Source organism: Caloenas nicobarica, chromosome 2 (genome assembly GCF_036013445.1).
Source record: "Caloenas nicobarica isolate bCalNic1 chromosome 2, bCalNic1.hap1, whole genome shotgun sequence".
Classification (NCBI taxonomy): domain Eukaryota; kingdom Metazoa; phylum Chordata; class Aves; order Columbiformes; family Columbidae; genus Caloenas; species Caloenas nicobarica.
Genome location: NC_088246.1, coordinates 123,920,223 through 123,938,828, shown reverse-complemented (window position 1 = coordinate 123,938,828; position 18,606 = coordinate 123,920,223). Strand labels below are relative to the sequence as shown.

Below are 18,606 nucleotides of genomic sequence, written 5' to 3'. Positions count from 1 at the left end.
TCATAACTGATCATTAGCTTTTCAGTGTCAATGAAATTAAGTTTAGAACTCAGTTTTTGTGAATTTTTTAAATATTCAAATTAACTATGCAGATGAACTACACTTTGTTTGTGAGCTCCTTCTGGAGATTCCGGCTGCAAACACGAGTGAGAAAATGCAGTTTTCCCTTCAAGGCAAACGTTACTGGGTGACAGTTTTGAGACACTCACCAAACTGCACCATCAGTTTTTCAGAGAGGGAAAAGAACCGTGTTCTGTGTGTTTGGACAGTTTTGCTATCCTCATTCCTAGTGCCACAGCACAATGAGCAGTGGCCAGGTGGGGGCTGGCGGCTCGTCCCATCCTGTCCCAGCACCCTGGGCAGGAGCAGGGCAGCCAGGGGCACCAGGGCAGACCCAGCCCTGGCCATTGGGCACCTCCCTGAGGATGGGAATGGGGCATTGACCAGCGGATTGAGGGGGAATGGTCATGCTTGGTGGTGGCCTTGCAGCCCTGAAACAAAACTGTGAAAGCTGTGATGATGGAAAAAAAAATAGGCCATGAGGATGTGCACTACTCTGCATAAAAATGGGTTTCATGTACACAATGTCAGAGCACCTGAATCCCAGACTTACAGAAAGATGATGACTATTTGGAGGCTTGTATTGCTCAGAGACTAGAATCTGCTGCCTTTGATGGAGATTTGTGCCTTGAGAATTTGCTAGCCCTCTCTCCAGAGGCACATCCTATCAGAGATGGTTAGCACATGAAAAATATCAGTGTATTTTAAAATACAGAACATTTATTTTGTCATGGGTTAATTAGAAACATGCCACAGATACAGAACCCAAGCCATATGTAAAGTTCTGAGTCAGATAGAAAAGATTATCTGAAGGAAAAGAAGCCTGCCTTTTCCGTTCAACAACACAGGGCTTGTGCAAGTTCCTAGTTATTTCATTCAGGAAGAATCAAAGTTTCCTTTCAGCCACAGAAAAACATCGAGCTTGGACCCTTTGTGTAGTCGAACACAGTACTAGTAGCAAAGAGTCATGCTGAATCAACCAAAATGTTTATTTCCAATATTTCAAGAAACATTTAAACAACAAAAGACATTTAAAAGACAAACATTCCTCCAGTCCCAAGGATTTCTCCAAGGCTTATTTAGAGCTTCAGTATAGGGTTTCGTGTGCAAACCATTAATGTGGAGAACGACTGAGAACTTCTGCAGTCAACTTTTGGAGTCAATGATTATTCTTACAAGGAGAAGACTGCTTTGGTTCACATTGCGGGGCTGTTTCCTCAAATTTATATGGTTACTCCTTTTGGTAAAGGTCACATACAATTCTCAGAAGTATGTTATGCTCCTGAAATGTTCATCTAGATAGGCAAAGAAAAATCAGAAGCATTCTGGAAGAGTCTTTTAACCAAGTTTTACTCTTCCTCTTTAATATGCAGTTCACTAAGGCACAGAATTCAAAGCATTTCCAGCAGGATCTGCAATGATGACTGAACAGGTAGCGCTTTCCAGGTGGCAGCATCATTGTAAGATGCTACCCCTGGTCAGCAGACATCAGTAGGCAGAAAATTCTGCAACTCAGGGAATATCCCCTTATCTTTGATTTTGCATTTTTTAAAACAGGATGGACAAAGAGAATCCAGACACCAAGGTCAGCCGTGATTTTATTAAGGAAAAGCCACAGAAAGACCATATTCCGAACTTACTGGTGACTGCTATCAGCCGTCTCACAGTTTGCTCAGAGCAGCTGCAATGCACGGCTCCCAGGAGACCACATGCAAAACCCTCACGGCTCCAATATTAAGCTTGAACAAGCTTTCAAGCTACCTTAACTTCATCTTCAGAAGAGCACATTAGAAACACCGAAAACAAAGGCCAAAAGTGATGATGACACAAATTAACTATACCCTTTGAAGTTTAAACCTTCCAGATTTAGAGAAGAGTGAATTGTGACTGAACCAGAATCCAGCAAATTCCCATAGGAATAAATGCATCTGGTCACTAGGTGTCAGCCTTGCCTGTGCCAGAAAGGACACTGGGCCTTCTCCCTCTGCCAGTGAGCAGATACAACTCTCAGCACTTCAAATGATCACAGCAGTGTTGTAATTTGGGGCAAAGAGCAGAGGAAGATGCTGTTTGTGTGGGATGCTCAAGTACCTGGTTAATATAATGTTTGTTACCCACAGGTTTGGATGCTGGAAACAACAATGTGTCTCTTTCATGCTGAGGAGACATGACTGGAGGTCAACTGCAAGAAACAGCAGAGGAGTTATGCTCTGAAACAATGAATAAGTCAGCAGGGTACAAGCAATGAATCAGTAAGTGTTTTGCAAGCCTCACAGTATTTACTGTTTATCCTAAAGCAATAGTTCTTGGAATAATGCCATCCCATGAAAACGCTGGCAACCACTTCTTAAATTTGCTTCTAGTATTGCTGGATACAGGAACAATACTTGGAAACGAGATCCCTGCAGGGCTGAAAACTAAGGACAACAAAAAAACCCCTAAAATGTATTCTTTAAATGATTTCTTGAATACTTACACTTCATGACAGTACAGTCAGCAAAAACAAAGAGTAATTAAAAGCACAGCAGTTTTAGTGGTGTTTGCAGAATGCTAGTACGTTTCTGATTTTGGAATCTCTTCAGATGGAGATTTTCATACCTTGATGCTCCTATTCCCAGGTCCCACAGATTCTCTTTTCTTTTGTTAGGGCCAACTACAGCAGCAAGGTGCCTGTCAGTGCCAACAGTGCTCTGCTGCCATTGCAGCTTCCTCATATGCCACCAGCACAGTCATCCGGCTCCGCTGAGAACAACAGTTCAAACTGGGAAAACGTGCACTTTTCACCAGATGCTGCAAAAATTACTTGACATCTTTTTGCCCTCTATTTTCTTCTTAAGTTCTCTTAATGGACAGATAAGATTGTCCACAATAAATAAAGTCATAGCAGCCCAGTGCTTCTGTTCCCTCAGATACATGCAAATGAGTGCAGCAAAACTGACTTGGGTAGAATTTTGCAACACATTCACATCCTCACTATGGTAATTCATTTCATGATCATTCCACAGTAAACACCTGTCTTTAATGATGAACCTGGAAGGGCTGGAGCCTTCCAATTACAACAATAAAACCCAACAACAAAGTCATAATTAGCCCAGACATTTCACAAGTCCTAGAAGTCAGGGTGGCAGCAGTGTTGCACCAGCCAAGTCCAACATAAAACCAGTAGAATAATATTTTTACTGGAACAGTCTCAAGCCTAGTACATGGGCCATATCCAGACTGCCTGCTGTGGTGATCAGTGCAATTGCCTTACCAAAAGAAAAAAAAAAGTATAAATGATTGCCTGTGCACTAGAAACCAAACAGGTCTATGAGGTTTCAGGGACCCAGATATCATTTAAAACAGGAGAAATGGCAAGTCCAAATCTGCAGAAGGATCAGTCTCAAACCCGTCTTTTATAGAAATAACACAATTTATCACAGTAGTTGTAGCGGGAGACCCTAAGAGACACATTGGCCTGCATGTTCTCAGAGTGCAGTGAGACAACATCTGTGTTTAAACATCTGTCACCTTTTCTAACCATAACAAGCACCATATGCTGAAGCAGACCCCTCAGAGGGACACAATCCTCCTCTCCCATTTTTTCTTTTGCAAACACACACATCGGAGTTAGCACAAACATCAGCAACATTATTACACACAGACCAAAGAAGGTAGGCAGTCAAATTTTGAATTGCAATACCAGTGCAGGGCTAGGAACTGGGAGTCATCCACCTTGAAAGTGTCAGCGGCTTCTAGGCGAGGATGCCACTGATTTCTGTATGCTGGAAAAGCTGCTGTATAATAAAATAACACCGATTGTCTAACTGCCAGCATTTCACCTCTTGTGACATCAAGATGTCCTCTGACTTGTTTTTTATTACATCAATGTGCTTATTTCCAAAGACAAACACAACCTAGTACATCGAGCTTCAGAAATTCCCAATGGTGGGCTAGGCAATCCACACTGGAGATACACGGATCCCCAAGGAGAACTTCCAACCACTAACTTCAAGCATCTTGGGTCACTGAAAACAGTGGGAGTCAGCTCCAAATACTTAAGTTTCAGGTGTATACAAGTGTGTTATGTGTTAAAACTACTGTCACAGTCAGTGGAACCTAGGGTGTGATTTAGTTGATCGGATCTCTGCTCCAGACTAAATGCAGGGATTCTCCAGGCTCCACTGACTGTAACAATCAGATTTCTACTGACTAGGAAATGAGCTTAAACAATTGTCTACCTGTGAGCAATGTAAATCACATTTATTTTGAAATTAAGACAACACCTCATGATATTGAGTTTAGAGGGAACTTGGATTCCAACTTTTGAAGGTCTGAATCACAGCTACATTCAACTAAGAAAGCATCTCCCTAGTCAGATATTAGGAGTGAATTTACTTTCTTAATTTAAGGTACTGCACATTGGGAGCAAGGCAAATTATAACAGCATCCTCCCCCTCCCAAAAAAAACCAACAGAGAAATAGTTTACTGTAAATTCACATATCAACTATTTTTCATAAACTGCTTTAGGTACACAAACCTCTAGCTGTCATTACCTGCCCAAGGAATGACAACAAAAATATTAACATCAAGAAATGGCAGACTTTCAGGCTAACCTCCCTGTATTTACAGATTAGAGACCAGACAGGACAATCCTATCAGGAGACAAAATGAATCTTATAGAAGTTGGATTTCCAAAAGTGCAAGGAGAGACTGATTTGGGTATTAATGCATTGAATGCAAAATTGCCCATCCATTCAGACTTGTATCTAGTGGGAATAATCCTGAGTTAAGTGCACAGACACCCTTCCAGGAGTGCTCCTTGGCTTTGAATAACTCTGAATCCATTGATCAAAGGGCCCTTCAACATGGCCAGTGTGTGTCTTGGAATCTACAAGGTTAACAAGTAAACAACATCACTGTTGACATTTTTAACAACAAAAGCAACACCAGTCCAGGAAACTTAAGCCATGAAAACCCCCCTCGTATAAACAGATGCAGGAATGATCAACACTTTTCCTGCTGCAGAAGCACATAAAGCAACCAGATTTTCAAACCCAGAGTGGGCCAGACAGGATGACACTGTGAGAATGATTGAGCCCTGTGGTTCCCACCACTGCAATGGGAGAAGTGAGAAGAGACCTCGGGAAGATGCAGATGCAACAGAGGGAATATTAACCAAAGGAGACAGAATAGATCTGAGGATAGTTTGCTTCCACCGAGAAGCCAATAATTCTGCAGACAGTGCCATATGTTTCTGCTACAAAAGACCAAGATGGGCCACCTGGGCTAGGAGAAGGAAGAGCTTAAAAAGTTCATAATTTTCCTCTAAGGTGTAAGAATTCTGACACACCAGGACTTCTAACTACATCTTTTCATAGACTAAACTATACCACAGTAAACTGATGTACAGACTGTGAGTTATGTAAAACTATTCCCATCTCATCACTGATGAGAAAATTTTAAGAAATAAATCCGCATATGGAATACGAAACTGCCCATTTTGGACAGACACAGCATCTTAGCTTAGATATACATAAATACAACACTTAAATATTTAAAGTACAAACTTGGGCAACGATTTCAAATCAGAGACAATTTTTTTACAGAACTTGTGAGTGGTCAACAGTGCAAAATTAGCTTTGCATTAGCTTAGCATTTTAAACTTTAGCAATAAAACAAAAGATAATAAAATAGCAATGGGAAGCTATCTTCGTAATTGATCACTTTTATATGACTTCCTGGAGCACTAACACCAATTATGCTTTTATGTCAAAACAATGTTGGCACACTGCCAGTGAAGATTCAGATAAGGGCCACTAATTTATTCATTTCTTTCTTTCTGGAAATCAGGGAATCAACTTTTGGTTGCTAAACATGTATACCATGAAGTATAACGAAGTAAAAGGCAGCATGTCTTTGTTGTAGATACAGGTAAAAAGGAAAGTACATTTAACTGGCTGCATTTTGAATCTGCAGTCAGCCACCTGTAAGTACAGTATTCACCAGCTGCTGTTATCAGTCTCATAAGAAACAGGTGATTTCCAATTATTAAGGTATGATATTACGAAGTATGTACTCGTTCAGAGGCCTTTATTTTGATTTTAGTCTCACATACATAATCAATTTTATCAAGGAACCATTCAAAAGTATGATGTTGATAAAAATTGACATGGCTTTCAGTATTTTATGGCACAAATCATGTTTCTTTTCCTCAGCTACTTGATAGTGCTTTTCTGGTTACAGCTGATTGGGTGCTTTTTGCTGTGTTAATACATTGTTGCATATGAAAACCCCTATCAAAACAGGATACCTAAGACAATAATTTATCTTATGAACAAGAAAACGTGGTAGATATTCCTAAATAAAAAGAACAGCCTTAGATACCAGTGCTGGCCTAGAGTCTTTCATCAGTGAGCCCCACCCTCATATAAACAACAGTCCATTGGGAGGCTGTTTATTATGGATTTATTAGAAACCTTGTCAATAACTTACTTGTGCTTTTGATAATTCTGTATTCGGTTGCCAGGAGACTTGTGTTCCTGACGAGATAAAATGAACAGGAAATCCTCTATAACCTTGTCACTTTTTTCACTAGTAAATAAAAATCAGAACAACAGTTATAAAATACTAGCTACTGTAAACAGAAGAAAAAAGACAAGCATGGCATATTTTAAATAAACCAACATACAGCCCTTTTTGCCCTCTCCAATTATAAGATGATAAAAGATCACCTTTATAAAGCAGAATGACCGGATTTGGTGGAACGTGGCTGTTTTGGCTCCAAGGTATTTGTAGTGTTACAGTATCAGAGCCAGGATACAGCTGCCTTGTGACTAAGACGTCGTTCACTGAATAAGTGCTATCCAATCCCTCGACGTCACCAGACATCTGTTTCCTGTTTTCATTCTTTCTTTCACTGTTATCATTTTATCCAAGTTACCCTTTCACCTGAAAACCATTTAGAAACCTACAGAAACCAGCATGTGCACGCATGTGTGTATCAAAGAAGTTGATTTTGAAAAAAAAAAAAAAAATTGCTGAGAGCAATTTGTTCATTTTAATACAAAGAGCAGGAGTGGAAACAAAGTTGCCTTCCCCCTTCTTCTCCTCCCAAAAATACACAATGATACATAAACACTTTTGTCTTCTGGTCTTCACTAATATGACTAACTTCCTTCTTTGCTTCCAGTTAAGTAGCTTTCCTGTTGAGTACCACCACCTCCACAAAATACAATTGTGAATTGATTCATAAAAACAGAAACATTATGGCACAAATAAGGGAAGGCAATAAATACTCTTCCCCTCCTCCAACTCCTTCCCCGATGGAGGCAGTAGTATTGTAATAACAAAAAAGAAAAAAAAAAAGTAAAGAAGTATTGCTTGTCATTTAAGTTTCCAAACCAACAATCATCAGGATGCAGAACAGGATACATCTAAAGTGAGAAAGTTATTTACTTCACATTCAAGTTAACACTAGCTATACTTTTTTTGGCATGCTGTATTATTCTTAATGTTCCAAAAAAGTGTTGTGCACCTTATAAAATATGAATGTTAATGCCACTAAAACCAAATTCCTGCTATTCACAATCCAATTTTATATTGGTGTTGTTTTCCTATGTTTCACCTATACTTAAAGCACAAGTCAAGAGAATGACCGGTACTGATAGCATCTAACACACATTAACAACGGACAATAGAAGCTGAAGAGTAAATTATCAAAAATTAGTGACTTTCCATTGTTAATCTTTGGATTTCAGATTATTTAATCATCATGAGAATAGAAGACTTGTTTTATTTTGTTTTGCGATTACAGATGCTCATATTAATTTACAAGACAGTTCGCTGACTGAAACAAATATCTGAGCTGGTTCACAAACACCAACAAAAACATTCATCTGCTTCTTGTTATTCCCTGAAAGAAAGATTTTTTTTTTTTCTCTTTGAGGCACACAAGTGGAATACAGGTGTTACAGAGGAGATTCTGGCACTCAAGGCAGCTTCCCCTAGGAGATGAGATGGTTTGGCAGCTACAGGAAACTATACATAGCATTTCCAAGGGCACATGAACATTGGAAAGCAAGACTTACTCTTGTGTTCTGGTCTTCTGGACTGTTTCCTGCACCATAATAACCAAATTATCCATATTTTAAAGCCAAATTCAGCTTCCATTAAAGTTCATGTAATTATGAAACATCTCACTAACTTCTGAGGAGTCAGATAAAATTCTAATGGATTAACTTAATGTCCTCTTTCATTTTTCTATTTTCTGCTTGGTTCATCATCCCAAATGCCCAATCCTTAACTTCCATATGAAACCTAGAATACTCTTGTATAGTAATAACACAGTATTCTGCAGAGACTGATGAAACAAATGTTTGTTGGAAAATATTTTTCATGGTTGTATCAAGTTGGTGTGATTAAAATACTGTTTCCCATTAAAATAATTTGTTAGTAACTTTTCGCACCTAAATGCGTTTGTCGACAGTCACATAAGCAATCTGAGATCAAGCTGAAAACTGAATCTTAATTGTGTACTTAATCACATCCCCATCCTTCACCATCTATTGTCACTGTCTAATATGCATTGACTCTGGATTCTGCTATGCATTTTTGTTAATGGCATTACATTTATGTTTGGACAAGTTTTAAATTCTGTTTGAATAATAAAAACCATTTAAGATAGCCATCTTTTTTTTTTTTTTTTTTGTAATTTAGATAGAAAGTTCTTTTAACCTGCACACCCCGTCTTTCTCAATTCCACCTGCAGGTATAAGACAAAAATCAAGACCTCTCAAGATCTAATGCTATTGATGGAAGTGGCAAAATTCAAAACATGGCTGCTGAATTGAAGAGGTTAATGAATTCTTCAGTACTTCGTTATTTCTGGTTCTTTTGAATTTCCCCCTCCAAAAATAGATGGTCTACCTCTCAAAGGTATTCAGGATACCATTTTCTAAAACATAAATTATAATGATATGTAATATGATTGTAAAACTAATATGGGCTTCACACAGCCACATTTCTGATTTTAAATTGAAGGGGGAAATATAACTAATTATTAGGTCAAGTTACTCTTTGGACTCATCCTCTGAAATAAATGCAACATCAAAATATTTTATCTGAAAAAAAGAAATGGCAAATCATTGCAAGAGAAAGTGCCCAAATACACACTTTATGTCAGATTCTACACTGTTTCCAAATGTTAGGACCTTTCATATACTGTATTATGATAATAAAAAGAGTTGAGAGCTACACCAGAAGATTACATAAACAAAAATGTATGTTTCGTTTAGTCTAACAGGAGCCTTAAAAAAACCAAAACAAACACCACTTAGTATCCATTATTTCATACCCAGATGTTTCCTGTGCACCTGCAGTTGTCTCTAGTCCTGAACTCACGAGCTATAGTATTTTAACAGCCTCTCATCAGTTGGTTTGAGAATTTTCTTGTCTGCCATGTTCACGATCCAGCCTGGAGCAAGACCAAAAAATATCTGTCTAGGATCTTTGCGTGCGCTTAACATTTTGAAGAGTTCGTCCTTCGTTATGTCTGGTAAGACGTAGCCATATTTCTTGGCAAGTTCAAGCCTGGCTTCTGCAACCTTGGATGGATCTGCCAGGTATCCCCGATTCCTGGCATCTGTGTAGTAGCGGACTAAATCTTCAGGTGGAAGCATTCGCTTTGGAATAGGCTGGCCACGCAGAAAAAATACTACTGGCTTACATAAAATTTCTGTGGACAAACATGAAAGAAAATTAGGTATTATACTTCATAATACATATTTAAAGACATTAAGTGACACCTTCTTATTTAGTATTTTGTGCTAAATAAATTATTAAACTGTTATTAAAAAGTATCATGCAAAAAACCAAATCTTACGAATTTTCTTGTTCAGAATGAGATAGTGTTTTACAAATTTCACCTAACAAAACAAACAACTCTGTTTTAACTGATATTTATAGTGACAATCCAGATGAATCATTACTTCTAATATGTTTAGAATGACTACTTTGGAAAGATACCATAACCAAGCTAAAAGACACCATTTATTTAAAGGACTGACTTCCAGGTTAAAAGCAATGCATCTGCATGGCTATTTACACAGTGTACCAACAAATGTTAGTATTTTAAATAAAGAATCAGTGGCATGTGTATCTATTTAATCACTTGTGAGACTATCCTCTCAAGATTTACTGAATTTGGCAAATTACATTCCGGCTCCTTTTAACCTTAATATTTTTATTATTTTCTGGATTGGAAAAAGAGAACTTGTATCACTCCAGGATAACATATCTTGCAGCCTAAAAATGTCTGTTCCTCTTGTTCTCAGCCTCATTCACCCATAAAAGCTCCATTATTGTCAATAAAAACTGCATGAATGAATATTAGGCAGGATGCAGCCTCAAGCAAAGCAAAGTTTCATTCTTCAGTGAAAGTGTTCTGAAAACAATAGCCATTTTGACTGGAATTATTCTGAGCTTCTGTAACTTATTTCCTCACTTTAACTGGAAAAATATTTTAAATTAAAAATATAAATATCCACAGTTCTTTTTAAATCTATTTTTTTCCTGAATTTTCTCAGGGTTATTAAACACTTGAAAAAGTTGGAAGACAAAAATTCAAAGAAAGAGTCTTTATTAAGTTGGTAAATGACAACTAACACTGGTATGGCTAAACAAGTGAACAGTTTAAAAAATAAAGATCACAAACTGAGGATGCATTACAGTTCAACATTTGTACAACGTGTTGTTGAAATTTTTAGAACAGAAGTGGATGATTTTCCAGTAAGAACTATGTTTGAAACTTTGATTTGGATCATTTAATATTTGCACAATCAAAACAAAGTCAGAAATAAAAATAAATTCTTACCCAAACTCCTTGGATCATAGAATGATGTTGTAACAACACCTCCATTTTTTTCTATCGCTGCAATCGCTAATTCAGATGCTCTCTGCACTTCAATATTTACTTTAGCTGCAAAGATATCAGCACCCTGTAAATTTCAACACAGAGTAAAATTAAAACGAGTGGTTTTGGACATTTATTGTTTTTTATTTATTTTTTTATAAATTAAATTTTTTTTATTTAAAATTTATTTAATTTATTGTTCTCTGAAAAGCTGTAAGAAACATTAAATCCTGCAAAATATTATGACGTGTCTGTTTCCTGGACCAAGACAAGTAACCAAACTGCCCTCAGTGTGAATAAAAAAAGTTTGCCTGTCCAAGGTATTAATACATTTCTTTCAGTACATTCTAGGCTTCTGTTCTAAAATACTAGTTCAACCTCTTGTTATGTGTGACTTAACTACTATTTTTGTAGTCTCTCGGGTCTTAAAACACCATTTTGGCTTTTTTTGCTAACACACAGTGCCCTCTCGTGGATTTGTTACCACAAAAATCCCACAGCAAACTAATTGAAAATAGCAAAGATGCTTCCAATACAGAGGAAGGTCAATCTGACAGCCTGGTATGGAAAATTGAAAACTCAAGGCTTTATATGCCTGAAGTAATAAATATCTTGTATGCATACCTCCTCCACCAGCTGGACACCATAATCCCTTTTGAGAGGTTGCACTGTTACACCTCTGGCATTAGTGAGCTGCGTTAAGTCAATTGGTTGTGTGGGGTCAACTCTACCCAAATCAATCAGGTACTGCAGCCTCTGAAGACTGAGCGGTTGATACTGACGTCTGCAGCTGGGGAGAGAAAAATAAAACAAAACCCAAACGAAACAATGAGAAATTTACAAAATTAAAGCTTTAATAGCAACTGGTTAACTGAGATACACCACAGTGTATTCAATTTTCTACCTACTCCTAAAAATACCAAGTAAATGTTTAAAACACACTCATATATAAGTCAAAATTTTAAGTTTAATGCAAAACAAGCCCTAGTTACAGCCCAAGACTCCATTATGCCTTCAGGTTTGCTCACACCCCCCCACTCCAATATGATATTGATAATGTTGCTGTTGCTGAGCTAAATTTACTCCAGAATCTCTCTCCACCTCCTGGCTGGTTTAAGGAATTGAAAAAAAAAAAAAAAAGATGGAGAAATGAAAGAGTCAGCATTTCTTGGTAAGCCAACAAGATTCTAAATAACTACCATCTTCAAAGTGAATCCAGCTTGGTAGCTTCACTTATACATTCAGAAAATCTGTCAAAAAAAAAAATCCTCCCCTCCCATACAAATTTAGTCCAAGACTATCAGCCAAATGCTGTATGTGCTCCTGCATAGCTTGCCTATGTCCAACAAGACTTTTTTAGTCCACTACCACTGTACCTGACATCTCACAAGTATTGAATGGAGTCTTCCTCAAAATGTCACCACGGGAGAGAAACTTTGAGAAAATATTCACTAAGCCACGTCTCCAAAGGAAACGATAATATTCTGTCAATAGCCATCAGCTTCAGCAGAACCTACTTTTGCATTTTATAAAGTTCTAGCTTTATTATGGAAGCCAATCCTCAGGATAGCCTTCCCAATATCAGTGTCTATGTCTACTGCATATCATTTATGCAGATGTTCAAAACTTTCTCATCAGTTTGACTACTGCTATCAGAAAGCTGTGAGTGGTAGGAGAAAAACTGAGCAGCTTATCTGTTACTGGCGAGCTAAGTAAGACAAGACAAGCAACAGAATTTGCACTGTTAGACACTTCCTAACAGAGCAAAAGTTCAAAAAGTAGAGGGACACCATTGCAGACAGAAAGAAGAGAGAGGTGAAGATAAACGGGTAGAGACACTGTTCAGCACGCTCCCATCCTGCCATAATAGTGTTGCTCAAATGCAGTTACAGTGTTCACTAGAAAAACATTTACAACAACCTGGCATTGAAATTTTGCCAATAACATTGAAAAGAAATTACGGAGTTTTTTTGTTCCCACATGCTGTCAGATGCAGTTTAAAACAGCAAGACCCTATTTCTTGTCACTGTAGAAACTTGGGATTTTTTGCTGTTGATTCTTCATGAACATGTGACTGCTGCTAACATAAGCTTAGTGTCTGCATTCTGCAGTATTTCCTTTGTGGGATCTACCCCATGTATTCAGCTATTAGAAGTACTTGTTTCAGGAGAAAATGGAAGTACGTGGAAATATAGTTTGAATCACGCTTCAAAACTGGAAAGACTGACAGAGAAAACTTTTCATCATCAGGACAGGTAAGATATACTCCACGCATAAAGAATGGAAATATAAAAATGCACAGCTATTTGATGAAGTTATAACAGAAAATGAAAGTTTAACAATTTTCAAATGAATTCACAAGTCCTTTCATTCTTGAACTGTCAGCTAGGTGTGGCATGTTTTTCTTACTACTGCCTAGAACAACTTCTCTATCCATACAGTGCTTTCATGACCATATCTAAAAGCAACCAGGGTGACCAAGGTAACAAAAATGCTATCTTCAGAAACAAAACCAGCTGTAAACAATAACAAAACAAACCAACCAAATGTGTAATTAAGAATGTAGTGGAGGAAACTAATAAAAAACTGGCATACAGATCTCCAGCTAAGAACAGTGACTGGTTAGAAGAATAATTTTAAACATTAAAAAGCTGAAAGAGGAGCATGGCAAAAACAAGAACATTGTGTGAAGGAGACAGAAGTGTCAAACAAGGTAGAATGACTCAGGAGAACAATAGTCAAAGATGACTTAATGGCTTCATCCAATGGATTTGATAAAGAGCTTGTTAAGACCCCAGGTGGAACAGATGGAGTGCAGACAAAACCTGCAGTGTTGCAGGGCTAAAAAAAAAATAAGAGTCATGAAGAGAAGGAGAACTGCTTGGCTAGCAGTAGACCAGGTAAATGAAGCAAAGAGAGATCACAAAGCAAGGCTTTGGATTACACCTCCATGCCCAACATCCTCACTCGAGCCAATGGAACTGTTCCCAGTCATTTCAGCAGGTTATCTGCTCTGCAGACAGGCTACAGGAGAAACAGGTACATGTGGAGGAGTGGTCTGAGAGGAGAAATACACTCAGCTGTAGCAGGAAGGGAGACTGCTATATATGAGGGGTTATGCAAAGAAATGGGCAAATAAGCAGAGATGTAAACCAACAGAAAATAATTAATTTAAAAAAATAATCTCACAAGAAATGGAAGATGCTGCTGGTAAGGGAGCTAACAATCGAGAGGAATGCCTCATTTTCAGTGAGGCCTGTTTTGGCATATTACATTCCAGCTTCAGAAGAAAGACCAAGAAAAGCAGGCAACAATTAATTTCTGGGTAAATGGGAAGAAACTTACCTGTGTCCCTCGTTAAACCCATATTTTGGTATAGCCAAGTAAAACGGAGTTTGACCACCCTCAAAACCTAATCGGGGGCGATTTCCTCTTTGTCTTTCTCCTTTGTGACCTCGACCACACTTCCTGCCTCCATATCTTCCACGGCCACGTCTTTTCTCCTTGAAAACAATCAGTGATACATTCAGACAACTACTTTGACGATAAGTATCTATAAAACATAAGATTTCAGGGATACAAACAACTGAGCAAAATACTTATTCTTGAGGAAAAATAAAGTAATAGCTCTTTTCTAAGGGGAAAACTCACCAGAAAAGCAGTTTATGTAATTATTGCAGAGCGCAGCTCTAGGTAGGCACCACAAATAGTCTGAAACTTTACATTAACACATATTGCAACAAAAGGAATACCAGTACTGAATCCTACATCTTACACCCTGCATTCTCCAAGTTAGGTAATTTTCCTGAATTACTATTGATATTTCCTATATCATGAGAAAGTTGCTCAGTGCTCAGAAGTTTCCAAATACTGACAATGAAAACAGGAAAGAAAAAAAAATCAATTCTAATTCAAGAGGCAGGGGAACAGGTGATATATACTATGTGCATATGATTCTTTTCATGGACAGACTTTCTAAAGTAACACTGCAGCCACAGGGAGCAGTTTAGCAATCTTCTTGGACTCACCTCCTATTTCTGCCAGCAGAAGCACTTGCATAGCTAAATGGTGAATGGGATAAGCAAAGCTAAAATTGTTTTCCTTTTTAATTTAAAATCTAGGCCAGTTGCACCATTCAGTACAATTCATGAGTATGCAAATATCTATTGGATTACAAAACCGGCAGTAAGCAAGGGTGGAAATGAGCAGCTGGGAGTCACTGCTACTAAATGAAGCGGTGCCAGCTGACTCTGACATAATAAAGTTTTCTGTGTAAGGTGGCTTTATTTAGCTCATATACTGAAAAATTTGCAGCACTAAGGCTCACTTTGATTTATTCACACTTTGGCAGAGACAAGACAGAGCCACAAGGTTCAGAATCCTTGCTCCCGTGCCACATGTGGTAGAGCTCACTGTTCAGCTCCTACATCTCTACATCGCTTTAATGGATCCATTTGATCTTACAAAGCTTTTCCTATTTAAACTAACATTCACTGGAGCATGAACGCATGTGGAAGGAGCAATGTCATGCTGCTGACTAGTCTCATATTTGCACACCACAATTCATACATTTGCTATTTTCCATTGTGTTCCTTAATGTGAATCAGTCAGGCTGGGATACAGGTAAAGCAACGCACTATAAACAGCATTTGTACTGCTTATAAGCTAACTTTGGTTAAGTCACAGCACAGTCACTGTTGGATCAATAATAATGTACATAAATCATTACTAAAGAGACTACAGTACGCCTCTTCAATTTCTATGTGTTCAGAGCTCGGATGGCCAAACTTCGAGCACCCCTAACCCTACAAACCCCTCTGTGCAGCTAGACTACAGTACAGACTACTCAGCAAAATGCAGGTCTGAAAACTGCTCATTACATCATGCTATTTGATTATTAGCCTAACACCACAAACACATAAAATTGGATGTTTTATGATCTTTACTATGTCTGTAAGGTTTCCAAAGTTACAGAGCACTTTATGTGCATTGAAATATTAGTAGAAAAGTTGGTATGGACACATATCAGAAAAAAATGCATTAATATATTTGAAACATCATCTGACCTAAGATGCACAGCTTACCTGTATTAATATTAAATAGTGTAGCATTCAAGTGCTGTTTTATGCTAGACCAGACTATCCATGTCACCAAAGAAAGCTGGCACACTAAGCTTCTTTACTCACAAGGCCTCCTGCGCTGACACAAGCAGTTGTGTGGCTCTGGGTTGGACAGGCCAGGGAATTAAAGTAGATGAAAACTAATTTTTGTCTAACTAGTTTTCGGCTGGTTTAGTTCCTTGCTTTGGCTCACCACACAACCTCTAGCAGCAGAAGAAAACATACAGTGGGTGTGAGCATGCAAAGGCAAGGAGAGGACACTGCTGGCCCACCCACCCTTTCTGGCAGCTGCCTGCACACACACCAGATTACATGGTGACTCTAGTTAATACAAGTACACCAACAATAGCTGGTCACAAACGGAAAGTAATCAGTACATTGACCAGATTTTACATTGTTAGAGGAGCCAATTAAAACTTTTTTTCATGCAACTTCTGTTTGTGAAGTCAAATGCTCTTAAACCTGCCCTGCTTATTTGAGAACTTGATTAATCACAAAATACGGCTGTCAGGCACAAAAAACCCAAAGCAAAACAGAGAAACAGAGCTAAGTTTACTTGTACAAACTCTAACTGAAGGTAAACAGCAGTAACATGGGCAAAAAATGCTAATTTCCTATACTGCAAGTTACTTGCCAAAGACCCAGTGAGTGTACAAAAACCTCTACTTTCAAGATTTAAAAAAAAATGTTTTCCTAAACCCAACAGCCACCTTGAAAAATGAAGAATCCTGAGACCAAACACTGGCAGGAAAGCATCAGTTCCAGTAAACCTCAAGTTTAAATTATTTCATAACTTCTAGATGATAAACCTGAAAGCACCATTTTGGAGCCTGTATTGACTTGAAAAACCTTAGGAATCACCACTCCAGTCCTGTACAGGGCTTGTTCTTCTACATCTGCTTGACTCTGGCAAAGCTGGGTGTTCACGGCTTCAAGAGAAGTAACCTGACAAGGGAACCTCAACAGCTGCAGGGGGGGAAGAATTTCCACTCTCTTTTCTTGTAACAGGTTTATGAGGTTACAACTGCAGCACTCACTGGCTCTGTAAGCATCTCTAGGGAGACTTGACAGTTGACAGGGAAGTGTTGTTTGGTGCTCCCTGTCAGTCCTCTAATCCTATGACTTGAGCCCTTGAACCTCATCCCCCTGCTCACTGATATTTCCCCCAAATCAGGTGGGTTTCTTCATGGTTGCTCTTCTTTACTCCCCAATTACTTTACAAGGAGACAGGGAAAATAACATCCAGCTTCGGTTTTGAGAAAGCAATAGGGACAAGAAGTGCTGACTGGTATCACATTCCTTTTAAGCCTTTTAACCTTCCTTTTTCAAATGTATTACCCCATCTCATAAACATTTGGTATTCTATAGTTTTTACGGTTTCTGCTTGCCCCCCAGTGATGGCTCTGAGGTTTAGCTAGAGCCACTCCTCAGCCAGTTCTCTATGGGGATGGGCACGCACACCGGCTACAAGACACACAAATGGCAAGAACAGGGCCAACGCGTACAACACTGCCATCCACTCCTCAGCCTTCCTATTCCGGCCAGACCACTCTCCTGGGCTTGCCGCAGCGTCCCCAAAGACCTTCTGACAGCCCTCGAGGCAGCCGCCACCAGGGCCGGGCGTGCCCCCTGCCCAGGAGCCCTGCGGCCAGAGGGAAAGCGTGCCTACGAGCCACCCGACGAGCTGCAGGCACTCACCCGCTTCTTGGAGCCTGGACTGGGCCTTAGGTTGGCCAGGCTGACTCTGGGCAGCGACCGCAGCAGCTCCAGGGCCCTGCTCGCCCCATGCCTGCTCATGTCCGCTCCCGTCCCAAGGGCGGCAGCAAGGATCGTCCGGGCGAGCTGCTTTACGGCAGAACCGTAAACCACACCTCCCGCGCCTTCCCAACAGTGTCGCGCAGCCTCCACCGCGCGCGGCAGGGCAGGGCAGGGATTCAGTCACCCCGTAGCGCAGGGGTGCAGGGTGACCCGAGCGAAGAACTGGATTGGGGAAGCTGCCGCTGAGAAGATACAGAGCAGAAAGGCCGGTCGCCGTTGTGAAATTCACCCGGTCCCTCTCAGTGCCACATCCCGCGCTCCGTCCTGAACCTGCTCTTTGAGCAAATCGTTCCTCTGGGTGGGATCTGCTGCAGGTCACGTCTGGGAGAAAAGGTCACACCACAGCTCTGCCCGTTCGAGAGAAAACGGGTGAAGTGGGAGAAGGCTCCAAGGGGGCCTTATTGCAGCCTTTCAGTACTTAAAAGGGACCTATAAGAAAGATGGGGACAGATTTTTTAGCAGGGCCTGTTGTGATAGGACAAGAGGTAATGGTTTTAAACTACAGGAGGGGAGATTGAGGATAGACATGAGGAAGGAATTTTTTTAAAATGAGGGTGGTGAAACACTGGCCCAGGTTGCCCAGAGAGGTGGTAGATGCCCCATCCCTGGAGATATTCAAGACCAGGCTGGACGGGGCTCTGAGCAACCTGATCTACTTGAAGATGTCCCTGCTCATCGCAGCGGGGGTTGGACTAGATGAGATTTGAAGGTCCCTT

General features: G+C 39.6%; 1 protein-coding gene across 1 annotated transcript; it reads right to left on the bottom strand.

Moving 5' to 3' along the window:
* Nucleotides 1-6,116: 6,116 nt before the first annotated feature.
* MRPL15 (mitochondrial ribosomal protein L15) lies at nucleotides 6,117-17,914 on the bottom strand. Its single transcript, XM_065629975.1, has 5 exons — nucleotides 17,771-17,914; nucleotides 14,298-14,455; nucleotides 11,577-11,742; nucleotides 10,914-11,037; nucleotides 6,117-9,776 (listed from the first exon to the last, which is right to left on the bottom strand). The coding sequence occupies exons 1-5, from the start codon at nucleotides 17,867-17,869 to the stop codon at nucleotides 9,439-9,441; spliced, it is 885 nt and encodes a 294-aa protein (XP_065486047.1). The 5' UTR covers nucleotides 17,870-17,914; the 3' UTR covers nucleotides 6,117-9,438.
* Between the last annotated feature and the right edge of the window lie 692 nt (nucleotides 17,915-18,606).